The 13,697-nt window shown below is 35.6% G+C and overlaps 1 protein-coding gene across 1 annotated transcript in view; it reads left to right on the top strand.

Moving 5' to 3' along the window:
* Window positions 1-13,697, top strand: part of CDC27 (cell division cycle 27) — a 54,639-nt gene that overhangs the window by 37,154 nt on the left and 3,788 nt on the right. Inside the window, 8 exon segments of the mRNA XM_079796881.1 lie at window positions 379-586; window positions 787-959; window positions 4,972-5,124; window positions 6,334-6,542; window positions 9,164-9,281; window positions 11,876-12,004; window positions 12,096-12,170; window positions 13,467-13,623. Of these exon segments, the coding sequence (XP_079653007.1) occupies window positions 379-586; window positions 787-959; window positions 4,972-5,124; window positions 6,334-6,542; window positions 9,164-9,281; window positions 11,876-12,004; window positions 12,096-12,170; window positions 13,467-13,623 (1,222 nt within the window).

A 13,697-nucleotide genomic window follows, 5' to 3' on the forward strand; every position in this document is an offset into this window, starting at 1 on the left:
CATTGACAAATATTATGGATAATCTTTGACATTCAGTTCAATACTTTTATGATATCAAATATGATGCTCTGAGACAAATAGTATTGCATCTACTTTTCTTATTTTAAAATAATAAATGAAATTATATACTTTCAGAAAAGAGCAACATTTAATGCTAATTTATCTTAAACACTGGTTAATATGAATTATCTTCAGAATTATTTAAAATTAAATGACTTAAAGACTTGTCTTTATAAATTTTTTTCTGAGAAAAATACACATCAGTCAAGATTATACACAAGTTTGTACATTTATTTTTATCTAATATTTAAGAAAGGGTTGGGGGAATGTCTAAAATACATGAGTATAACAAATGTGGGGTTTTCCTGCTTTTTACAGGAGAATAGCAAAAAATTAAAAATGAAGTTTCCACCTAAAATCCCAAACAGAAAAACAAAAAGTAAAACTAATAAAGGAGGAATAACTCAACCTAACATAAATGATAGCCTGGAAATTTCAAAATTGGACTCTTCCATCATTTCAGAAGGGAAAATCTCTACAATCACACCTCAGATCCAGGCATTTAATCTACAGAAAGCAGCAGCAGGTCTGTTTTAAATGCTAAATATCTTCTTTGTATTTTATTCACTATTTTAAGTAAGTTTTTTTTATGTTCACTAAAGTGTCTTTCATTTTATCTAAATAGATGTTGGAATTTTTAATGAATAATTTTATAATTAGCCTTTCTAGAAAACCAAGCTGTTTTATTGTCTTTTCTCCTTTGTTTACTACCTTGTTTTCTCCTAGAAGGTTTGATGAGCCTTCTTCGTGAAATGGGGAAAGGTTATTTAGCTTTGTGTTCATACAACTGCAAAGAAGCTATAAATATCTTGAGCCACCTACCTTCTCATCACTACAATACTGGTTGGGTACTGTGCCAAATTGGAAGGGCCTATTTTGAACTTTCAGAGTACATGCAAGTAAGTATAGAAAACAGTTATATATGCCTTTTTACACATAACTGAAATGTAATTAATGCCTTTGCTTGGCAAAGCTAGATCTAAAAGGTCAATATTTATTATGTAATGTCTATATTTTCTCAGTATTTATAATTTATAAATACAGTTCTTTCTTGTGTTAAGGGGTGAGGGATTTAAATTCTTTAGGATTACTTGAAGTAGATTTGTAGAGAACAAACCAAGTCATCTATACATTTTTTTTAATCCTCACCCAAGAATATTTTTATTGATTTGAGAGAGAGAGGAGTGGGGGGAGGGGGATGTTGAGAGAAAGAGAGAGGGAGAGAGAGAGACATTAATGTGATAGAAACATCCATTGCTTGCCTCCCATACTTGCCCTGACTGGGGATTGAACACGCAACATCAGTATGTGCCCTGACCAGGAATTGAACCAGCAACCTTTAAGTGTACAGAATGTTGTTCCAACCAACTTAGCCACACTGGCCAGGGCCCATACATTCTTCTTTTTTTGGGGGGGGTGGGGTTGGGGACAGGGTTGCATACATTCTTATGTGGAACATTTGAACTCAGTTGAACCTGAAAATATATATTTACCATGTAATAGATATTTCTAGTAAAAATTCTTTCTACTATATTCAGAGTTCTTACTGGAATGAATAGTTGGCATTTCATATCCTATATAATAAAGCCTAATATGCTAGGTGTCCGGTCGGCTGTTCAACCAATCAAAGCGTAATATGCCCATGATATGCTAAGGCTGCTCAACCAGTTGCTACGATGTGCACTGACCACCAGGGGCAGACTCTCTGACCTGAGGGTTAGCTTGCTGCTGGGGTCTGGCAGATCCAGACTGAGCGAGACAAGCTGGACACACCCTGGAGCCCTCCCGCGTCCTTCCCCAGCCCCAATTGTGCACCGGTGGGGTCCCTTGGCCTGGCCTGCACCCTCTCGCAATCTGTGACCCCTCGGGGGATGTCAGAGAGCTGGTTTCGGCCTGATCCCGCAGGCCAGGTATAGGGACCCTACTGTTGCACAAATTCGTGCACTGGGCCTCTAGTGTTTTATAAACTTGAGGGATGCTATGAAGAAAATTGTAATTGAGGACACAGTGTCTTTATCACAAGGCTTTTAGCCTTTTAATTTTAATTATATTTGTTGCTTATGTTATTTATACTGGAAATGGAGAGCATGATTAATCTAAAGCCAAAGAAAATTCTAATTATAATTTAAATGTCTTCCTACTTCTTCCAAAGCATTTTCTTACCTCACCCTCTAAACTTAAAAACAAAATTTTAAGAAACCTCTATATTAAGCATGTCAAACTCAAAGGCTAACATGGGCCAAATAAACAAGGTTTAAGTTTATGTGGGATGCAAAAAAACAAAAGCTTCAATTTTCATAGAAACGCAGGTTTATTTCGATAGAGACATCCTAAATGCAAAGGGCTGAAATAAATGAGTAATTGTTAACATAAAATAATAGAACATTTTAATAAAAATTAATATTTTCTTAAACATTAACTTACCAGACACTGAATAACTGCATAGATTAATAAGCGTAACGCAAATAAACCTATATTTCTTGTTCTACGAAAGCTAAATATTTCATGTTGTGCACACCAAACAAGTCAGTACAAGACTAATGATGTGGCAATCGGCTGCTAAAATATTCGCTGCTAGTATTAGTGGAGAGAAATGATGTGCCTGCACGTAAGGCGTGTAAGAAAAATGAATGCAACACGATTATAGTAATCTGTCACTAGCAAACATTGTAGTTCGTTAATAATTATGTATAACAGGATATTGTAAAAATTAAGTTATGAAATTTTTATTAAAACATTTCTTACATACTGTGATATTGGCTGGGCCGCAAAAATACTCATTGTGGGCCACATGCGGCCCATGAGTTTGACATGCTTGCTCTATATTAATATAATTTTTCTAATATAAATTATTATTTAAGATTAATAATGTTACTTTTTTGCATTGTTTACTTTCAGTTCATTTATTCAGTATAGATTTGAGTAATATTATGTCCTAGTCTCTCTTCTAGATTCTATAATACAGCTAGACAGATAATTGCTTGCTTTCATAGAGTTTACATTCTAATTCTAATAAAAGAGACAGATTATAAGCCAATAAATATATAAAGACTAGAGGCCCGGTGCACGAGATTCGTGTACTCGGGGGGGGGGGGGGGGGGGCGTCCTGCAGCCCGGCCTGCACCCTTTTGCAGCCTGGGAACCACTGGGGAGCAGGCCTAAGCCATCATTCGGACATCCTTAGTGCTGCCACAGAGGTGGGAGAGGCTCCCGCCACCACCGCTGCGCTCCCCAGCCATGAGGCCAGCTTCTGGGCTTCTGGCTGAGCGGTGCTCCCCCTGTGGGAGTGCACTGATCACTAGGGGGCAGCTCCTGCTTTGAGTGTCTGCCCCCTGGTGGTCTGTGCACGTCATAGTGACCAGTCGTTCCAGCGTTGGGTCGATTTGCATATTACCCTTTTATTATATAGGATGGATAGCAGTAAGTTATATGAAGAAAAAAAATGAAGCATGGTAAGGAAATTGAGGGACAGTGAAGTATGGTGCTTTTTTTTTTTTTAAGTGTGCTCAGAGAAAGAACTTTACTCCTCCCTTTATGAGCCATATAAAGATCTAGTGGTGGAGTGTTCTTCCAGATAGAGAATAAATGCAGAAGTTACCTGTTCATGTAATTTTGTGGAGTAAAGAGAGAAAGAGCTGTAGATAGTCTTATTCATTGCTAGAAGACCCATGTTTGGATTATGGTCCTTTACTGGTACACAGGCAAAAGTTGTGTTTGGTAAGCCCTTTTCAAAATTATTTCTAATTTATTGTTTTTCAGGTACTTTAAGATACATTAATTTTGTTGTTTCCCCTAATTATAGAGCAGATATAGATCCACATATTTAACTAAAGAAAGCCTTTGTTTCAACTTAAAGTTATGATTTTTCAAAATATTTTCTTGTCTATGCCACAATCACTTTTCAGAAGAAACAATAGATTCTGAAAAACTTGAAAACAAACATTTCCAAAATCTGTATTTGGCTGATAGTTAGGTCTGTCTTCTTGTAACCAATGCCGGTTTGAAAATTGTATCTGTATAACTTATAGGGGATTTCAGGGAAGTTACAAGTTATCAAGCTATCCTAGATAGTATATGGCCATTTCTTAGAATTAAACTCCTGGTTTTAGAAATATTATTTTCTTATTTTATGTCTTCTTAATTTCATTAAGAACAGACCATATATTCTTTAATTCTAAACTAAACTTGACTTTCAGAATTTTGAACTTATTGAATTGATAAATGAAGGAACTAATTGGTTTTATATAAACCAAAGTCTCAAATTCCAGGGGAGAGAAGCACAGCTCTGGGAGCTGTGAGTGTGGTGAGCAAATCATTTGATCTGATAGCTCAGGAGGGACCCTAAGTCAAGGGAGTGCCACAAAGGAAAAAAGAATTACTAGATAGGGACAATTTCTGGCAGATGTGACATTGGTGGGTATAGTAAGTGCTCAACATGCCTGAACCTGTTTTTCCTCTAAAGTTTTCAACCCAACCTCTTAATAAAAGTCAGTACAAAAATAGGTATTTTTTTGTTACCTATTCTCTCACCATTCCTGAGGGAAAGTTATTCTGTAAAGCCATAATATTAAAACTTTGAAATGTGGTTTTTGAGAATAAAATAATTGACTTGCCCTTTTTAAATTGTAACTTGAATAGATCTTTTTGTGTGTGTGGAAACTTAAGTTTTCTTTTCAGAATTCATGTTTCTACTATGACTTGTGTATAAAAACTAAGTTAAGTGTGAATGAGATTACATCAACATTTGACCTGCCATGAAAAGTTGCTCAGTTTGGCCTTGTGTTATTACTAACTCACACAACCATAAAACAAGGCAGCATGAAGGTCCTATGAGAAGAGTGCCCAGTGCTCTCCCTATATATATATAAATTGTGTCAACTTGTTTTCCCCTTACTAGTTTTTGTATTTCAGGCTGAAAGAATATTCTCAGAGGTTAGAAGAATTGAGAATTACAGAGTTGAAGGCATGGAGATCTACTCTACAACACTGTGGCATCTTCAAAAGGATGTTGCTCTTTCAGTTCTTTCAAAAGACTTAACAGACATGGATAAAAATTCACCAGAGGTATGTTACTGAAACACTTTGCTTATGTAGCTGTTTTTTTAATCACCGTTACAAAATTGAGATGAACTAAATAATTCAAATGCCATTTAATATTACCCATACCCTTCTCTGTAGGCAGGACTCAGGAAAGAAGAGAGTCCTAAAATAGATGGTACAGATTCCTAAATAGGAAAATCACAAAGTAGGTATTTCATTTAGGATTAATAGAGATTTGGCTGTGTTAAAATTGCTATTATCACCAAGATTAGAGTTCATTAAGCAGAAATTAAATAGATTGAAAATTGGTCATTTTAAATTGAAAGAAAACAGTAATTTTAATTGTCAGTTTAAGCCATAAATAAATTCATTTACATGGTGCAGTCGTGTAAGAATTGTATTTTAGTGTATCTCAAGAATATTTAGCGGTAATTTTATAACATTTAAGCTTAGAATGTAAAAGTCAATTCCTATTATATTTGGTAGTTATGTTCTACTAGAGGCCTGGTGCACGAATTCATGCATGGGTGGGTTCTGGCGGGGGGGGGGGAGCGCAGGCGGTTGGCCAGCTGGCTCCGCCCCCTGGTCGAACTCCCGATTGAGGGGACAATTTGCATATTGGCCTTTTATTATATAGGATAGTCTTCAAGAACAATGAGTTAGCATATACTGAACCATTGCTCTTTGGAGAAATAAGCACGTGCGCGCGTGTGCCTACACTGATTATAGATTATAATCTTATATCCTAAAAACAACTCAGCCTGATACATTCTATTTATTTTACAAAAGAGAAAATGAGGTGCAGAAGTGGTAAGTTGCCTTTCTGAGGCCACCATACAAACAGGTGCCAGAGCTGGGATTCAAACTGTCCATCTGGTCCCAGAACCCGAGCCCTCCATACACTGCCCTCCCTATAGTCTCTGTCTTTTGGTCACTGACCTGTGAAAATAAGGTAGAGAGTTGCCTTTTTTTTTTTTTTACCTCACTGAGAATATACCTGTTGGGCAACCCATATTTTGGATCCATTAAAGCACTGCAACTATTGTTTTGGGTTTTCAAATTTTAGCAAGTAGGCAATTTTGCAAATATGAATAATGAGGATTGACTATATCTGTTAAAACTGTTCAGTTTGTATCTTTCTGTTCTAACTTTAGCCATAGATTTGTTTGTTAAAAAAAATAAAACAAAAATTTAATTGTGCATTTGTTTGTTTTTTCCCCCCATATTTTTAAGGCCTGGTGTGCTGCAGGGAACTGTTTCAGTTTGCAACGGGAACATGATATTGCAATTAAATTCTTCCAGAGAGCTATCCAGGTTGATCCAAATTATGCTTATGCCTATACTCTATTAGGGCATGAGTTTGTCTTAACTGAAGAATTAGACAAAGCATTAGCTTGTTTTCGAAATGCTATCAGAGTCAATCCTAGACATTATAATGCATGGTAAGTGCTAATGAAGTGCAAAGACAGTGTCTTATTAATGGGGCTGATACTTAGTGATTTTTCTTATTAGATAGCTCTCTGTTGTCATGAATTTGATTACTAATACTTAAGAGTGGTACATACTGGTTGATAATATCTAACCAAAATATTTTTTATGTGAAGTTTATACCTTTAACAAACTCTTCAATTAACTAATCATAGTAGAATACCAGGTCCTTATACTCAGCAGTTTCAACCTTTTCTCCTATCAGACTTTTGCAAATAATTGATTTTGTTACTTTGATTTCTTACTTTTTTTTAGAACACTAAAATGGTGATTAGGATGAAAAATTAAGAAAAAATAGTATAACTCATCCATTGGATAGTAGAATATAAGCATTGAAACTATATACTAATTGTTAATCTTTGTTAGTATTCTAGTTTATTAAGTACTAGTTCTAGTTAATTAAGTTTATTAGGAACTCAGGTTTTACTTTTTTTATTAAAATATATTTTTATTGATTTCAGAGAAGAAAGGGGAGAGAGAGAGAGACATATCAATGATGAGCGAGAATCATTGATCGGCTCCTTCCTGCATAACCCACACTGGGGATCGAGCCCCAAAACCCGAGCTTATGCCCTGACTGGGAATTGAACTGTGACCTCCTAGTTCATAAGTCGACACTCAACCACTGAGCCACTCCGGGCGGGCAGGTTTTATTTTTTTGTACTTGTACACAAGTAGACAAATAGGAAATTACTAACTGGCTCATATTGTTATCAAACGAAGAAAACATGGGAGAGTTCTTATTTCTGCCTCAGCACTATATTTACTGTTGATATTTTGTTGTGTTTTTCTTGACTAACTTCATAGTTCAAATATCAAGAAGTGTTATTTTGGTATTGTAATTTTGTGGTAGTTTTGTCAGACATGTTTGTGTTTTTTATCTTTTGGGTTAATCAGTATAGCAATTGAATTTTATTCTGTTTCTCACTGAATCAGAAGCACTAGATTCCTAAAATAGTTTTTGATTTTTGTATATTCTTAATGAATTTTATCTCATTTCTAAGTAGTTAACATTGCTTGTAATGCTAGATGGCCTGATAAGTGCTAGCTTCCGCTGGTATATTAAACAGTCAGGCCTTTCCAACACTGACTTTTCTTCACATAAATATAAAGTTCTCTAATATTTTAAGAATTCAGTTCTTAATAGGACTTGGTTGTTTTTTAGATGTGTAGTGTCTGTTCTGCTATATTTTATTCTTAAAAAAACTTTACCGTATCAAAAATCATGTTGTAAAAATAATTGTTTCATTTGGGAAAAGAAGGAATGTTTAGAGAGGCAGACTTTTTTTACTAGAAGAATTAAATATTGAGGAATTTAGTTAACTATATAAATATCTAAACATTAAGTAAATTTATTATTTGAACTCCAAAGTAAATAGTCTTTTCTTATCCCCGCTTTCACCATTATTAGAACAGAGCTTTTGCCCTAGCCGGTTTGGTTTAGTGGATAGAGCATCCGCCTGTGGACTGAAGGGTCCCAGGTTTGATTCCCGTTAAGGGCACATGCCCAAGGTTGCAGGCTCAATCCCCGATAGAGGGCATGTTAGAGGCAGCCAATCAATGATTCTCTCTCATCGTTGATGTTTCTATCTCTCTCTCCCTCTCTGAATTCAATTTGTAAAATATAAAAATATATTAAAAATAGAACAGAGCTTTTTATACCCTTTCTTTACCTCTAATACCATTATAGTGATCAACAAAGCCACTTAAAGCAGATACAGTATGATATTCTTCTTACTCACTTGGTGCTTATTCCCCATCATCATCATCTAGTTATAACCAAGAGAGTTTCCTTAATGTAAATCAGTCACATTGTGTTCATTTGATGTTTTGAAAATTCAGGAGAAATACCTGTATATCAACTGAATATGTCATTACATAGCTCTTAAAATGTATAATTTTGAGGTCTATCTGATAATTATAATTATATAATTTCATAATTATAATTTTATACTTTTATTATTATATTATTAAAAATTATAATTTTGAAGTCTATAGGAGCATGTTTTTGATACAGTAAGTGGAAAGAGAGAAGCAGAACATGACACTATGCATATTGTAATTATATAAAGTACATACATATTTGGACAAAGAATATGGAAATAGCATTGTTAGGAGGTTAGGGTTTAGAATCAAAGAAGAATCTGGTTAGAATTCTTATTAGGTATATATTTTTGGACAAGTTAAGTTAACTTTTCTAAGCCTTAGTTTTCCTATTTGAAAATGTAAATGATAACAGTACTGATCTCCTTGGTTCCTCCTAGGATTAAATGAGATAATTTATGTGAAGAATTTAACAAAGTTATTGGCACACACATAATAACCACTCATGACAAAGCAGCTATTAAATCTTGATTGGCTTAAGGACATGGTTTCTTTCCCCCCACATCGTCATACTTTTATTTGATTGATCGATTTTATTGTTATCACTTGTAAAAGTCACTTGTCTAAAATGCTTTGATGATTTTTCTATTTTTCTACTGGTTTATTAGATTCCATACATAATTCTTTTATTAGTTGAACTAAATTAGCCACCACAGCTTATATCCCTAAAATTATACTTTTATACTTTCAGGTATGGTTTAGGAATGATTTATTATAAGCAAGAAAAATTCAGCCTTGCAGAAATGCATTTCCAGAAAGCACTTGATATCAACCCTCAAAGTTCAGTTTTACTTTGCCACATTGGAGTAGTAAGTAGCTTTCTAAACATTGTTCAATTAGTCTCCCTTTTGAAATGTGCTTCTTATTGACTTAATTGCTATAATAAGAATTAGGGCTTTTTTTTATTGTTGTTATTCTTTTAACAATATCCTGGATTCTTTTGCAGCCAAAAATACTATGTTTTTCTTGGCATAAAGAGAAATAACTGGTGTATCCTTATCTCTTAGACAAGTCACTTAATTTCTCTGAGCTTCTATTTTATGAATGACAAATAACACCACCTTGCCTACCTCATAGGGATCTTAAGACTCACATTAAATAATTCATATTTTTGAAAGTACTTTTTCACGTTAATATTTAGCTCTAAATTAAGTAATTAATATTCTAAGGCAAATGGTTTCCTGTGTTTTAGCCTAAAATTCGTATAAGGCAATGTGGATCACCAATTTTATATTTATATACATTTTTTGATGTATCTGATGATAAGTTGTACTTTGTTAGGAGAGAAGGTATGTTTGCTTATTAAAATCTCATTTATTAGTTTCTCTATAAGTACAATACCCTAACTTTTTGTTCTTGCCCTCTCACTCCTTTTGCCTCTGTCTTTTCCTCCCCCACCCCTTTATCTTTCTCTCAACACATTTGGTTTTGTGGGACTGGGCATACAATATGAGGAGATTATGTTCTTTGGAATTTTACTATTCATTTTGGGGAATAATTCTAGTTCTTTATAATTTTCTTTAAAATTGACGTGATAACTTTTATAAGTAGACACTATACAAAAATATAGAGAAAATATATTGACATAAAAATTATTTTCAACACTTAACATGAGGAAATCAAATTTGAGTATCTCTTGATAACCTTTAGTAAAGTTGGACTTTTTTTTTTTTTTAATTGATTTTAGAGAGAAAGGGAGAGGGAGAGAGAGTTGGAAACAACAGTGATGAGAGAGAATCATTGATTGGCTGCCTCTTGCACGCCCCAACCAGGGATGAAGCCCACAACCCTGGCATGTGCCTTTGACCGGAATTGAATCCAGGACCCTTCAGTCCGCAGGCCGACACTCTATCCACTGAGCCAAATCAGTTAGGGCAAACTTTTTTTAAAATAGGCTTTTTTCTAAAGTTATTGTGGAAGAAATCGTTTTTTAACATTTTGAGTGGTTTATTGGAAGAGGTTTTCAGATATGAGAGTATGCTTTTCTCTCTTAGAAAACTAGTATTTAGGATTTCAATCCTGTGAGCAGAGTATTTGGCCACATATAGTAATAACCTTCTGCAAATATCATCACATAGATGAATTTAGCAACCAGATGTTGGCAGTGCCTATTCTCACATTCTTGTTACAGTGATATTTGTTCCACAGCCACATCCATTCACTCCACTTTATTTCTAACATATAATTCATCCAAGGAGGAGCACAACAGAATATAAGAATATAATCATGAATGAATAGTGAGGGTTGGTGTTTTGTTTTTTTAAGTTATTTAAAATAAATAATTTATTCTCTAGTATTACAGATCAAATGGTTTTCAAATATATAAGACAGAAGAAGTACTTTTATAATAAATTCCTAAAATAGGTAAAAGTGTAATAGTTTTGAGTGAAACAAGTTTAGTAAGGTTTAGAGCCAAATCTTCTAGGGGTCTTAAACACAGTTTTAAAAAGCCTAATACTTAGCAGACCATAATAGACCTGTTGAAATGTGAGTATTTAGCTAAATAGTGCAGAAATTCTTGTGAAGGGAAAACCAAGGTTTTTCTTGCCTTTTAGATTTAAAGGTAAACCTAATGTCTTCTCTAAAATTAGGATTTTAATTATCATTATGGATACATAATGGTGAATTGGGAACCATAGAACCGAGGTTCTGACTCCAGAGCAAGTTATTTAACATCTCTGGACTTTAGTATTCTCATCTTTAAAGTGAAGTGCTTGAAGGAGATTTTAGAGATAATCTAACAGTATAGTAACCAATTACTAAATTCACTTAACCTAGTGAACCATCTAGTGGGACAATACAACCTTATCTCTAATAGTTTTATTATCTTTCTGTTGGTTTTGAGTCACATTATTTGGGTCTCACTTTTCTTAAAAAATATTAGAAGGAGCCCAACCAGCATGGCTTAGTGGTTTGGCATCAACCTATGAACCAGGGGGTCATAGTATGATTCCCGGTCAGGGCACATGCCCGGGTTGTGGACTTGATCCCCAGTTGGGGGTTTGCAGGAGGCAGCCAATCAATAATTCTCTCATCATTGATGTTTCTATCTCTCTCTTCCTCTCCCTTCCTCACTAAAATTAATTTTAAAATATGTGTACTAGATTCCCAGTGCACGAAATTCGTGCACGGGCAGGGTCCCTAGGCCTGGCCAGCGATCAGGGCCTTCCAGCTGCCGGCCCCTGTTGGTCAATGCACATCATAGCGAGCCATGGAACTCCCAAGGGGACACTTTGCATATTAGCCTTTAACCTTTTGCACTCGGATGTTGAGTGTGACTCAACACGGTTAGCATTAGAATAAAGGAATCGAGACAAAAGCAAGCGAGTGCAAGGGTTAATATATATATATGTATATATACATATTAGAAGGAAACATCAGTTAGGATCTTTATTTCTTACAGGTTCAGCATGCACTGAAAAAATCTGAGAAGGCTTTGGATACCCTAAACAAAGCCATTGTTATTGATCCTAAGAACCCTCTATGCAAATTTCACAGAGCCTCAGTTTTATTTGCAAATGAAAAATATAAGGTAAGAGATATATGTCTTAATAGTCTTCGGGTTTGTATTGCTTAAGTTAAGCTTTAGTTAAGATGATGTTGTTTTCCTTTGCTTTTTTCAGTCTGCTTTACAAGAACTTGAAGAATTGAAACAAATTGTTCCCAAAGAATCCCTTGTGTACTTCTTAATAGGAAAGGTAAAGATTGGGGCCATGGTCCTACTGTGGCTTTGATAACAAGTATTAACTTTTGGAGAATAAATATAATGCTTATTGTGCAACATCTATGGAGCAAATTCAACTAGAGTTCTGAACTAAATGCTCTGTGAATAAAGAATGGATTTAGTTTTAACATTTAAAAAGATAATATATCCTAATGAAGGGGCAAGTACACACATCCCATAATTCTAACCCTACTATGGCTTTGGAAGTTTATTAGCACTTGCAACCAATGACCAGTAATGAATTCATAACTTGAGACTACCTTATAGAAAGCCCTGAGCTTCCAATTATCAATAAAATACTTACCAAAAGAAGAAAATTCATGACAGTACAGACTGGGCTTCCAGATGCCAGTTAAGGTAGTTGGTAACAATGGGCAGATGTTGAGAGTTGAAATAACTTCTTTTAAAAACCAGTGAAACTGCCCTGGCTGGTTTGGCTCAGTGGATAGAGCGTTGGCCTGAGGACTCAAGGGTCCCAGGTTCGATTCCGGTCAAGGGCATGTACCTTGGTTGTGGGCACATCCCCAGTAGGTGGTGTGCAGGAGGCAGCTGATTGATGTTTCTCTCTCATCGATGTTTCTAGCTCTCTCTCCCTCTCCCTTTCTCTCTGTAAAAAACCAATAAAATATATTAAAAAACAACAACAGTGAAATGAATGCTAATCAAGCCTTTTATAGTCCATTTTTTTCCATTGTCATTGTTCCATTTAGAGCAAAATTTTATTGGAATCTCACTATCTGAGAGATATAGGCAAGGAATTCTAAAAGTAATATCTGAATATATTAAAAGGAACTCAAAAGTTGACATGAGTTCTTCTATAGGATTTAAATGTCCTAATCATCAGAATGGGTTTATAGTATATAAATTAGGAGCCTAATCCTATATAATAAAAGGGTAATATGCCAATCAACCGAACAGCGGAACGACCAGTCACTATGATGTCACTGACCACCAGGGGGTAGACGCTCAATGCAGGAGCTGCCCCTGGTGGTCAGTGCGCTCCCACAAGGGAAGCACCGCTCAGGCAGAAGCCAGGCTCACGGCTGGCGAGTGCAGCGGTGGTAGCAGGAGCCTCTCCCGCCTCTGCAGCAGTCGGACATTCCTCGAGGGCTCCCGGACTGGGAGAGAGTGCAGGCCGGGCTGAGGGACCCCTTCCCTCCCGCCCCCGTATTTTGTGCACCGGGCCTCTAGTTTAAATTATAAATGTTTAGGATTTTACAGTTGAAGCTCCTAACTTAATGAAAAATGTAGTGCTGCTGTTTATTTTTAGGTTTACAAGAAGTTAGGTCAGACACACCTCGCCCTGATGAATTTCTCTTGGGCTATGGATTTAGATCCTAAAGGAGCCAATAACCAGATTAAAGAGGCAATTGATAAGCGTTACCTTCCAGATGATGAGGAGCCAATAACCCAAGAAGAACAGATCAGTGAGTATTGTTTGCAATTACTCAAACCAGAGAGCCAGTGAAACACCACATCAGAGTTAAGATGGACCAGATGT

Source organism: Cnephaeus nilssonii, assembly GCF_951640355.1.
Source record: "Cnephaeus nilssonii genome assembly, chromosome: 19".
NCBI lineage: Eukaryota > Metazoa > Chordata > Mammalia > Chiroptera > Vespertilionidae > Cnephaeus > Cnephaeus nilssonii.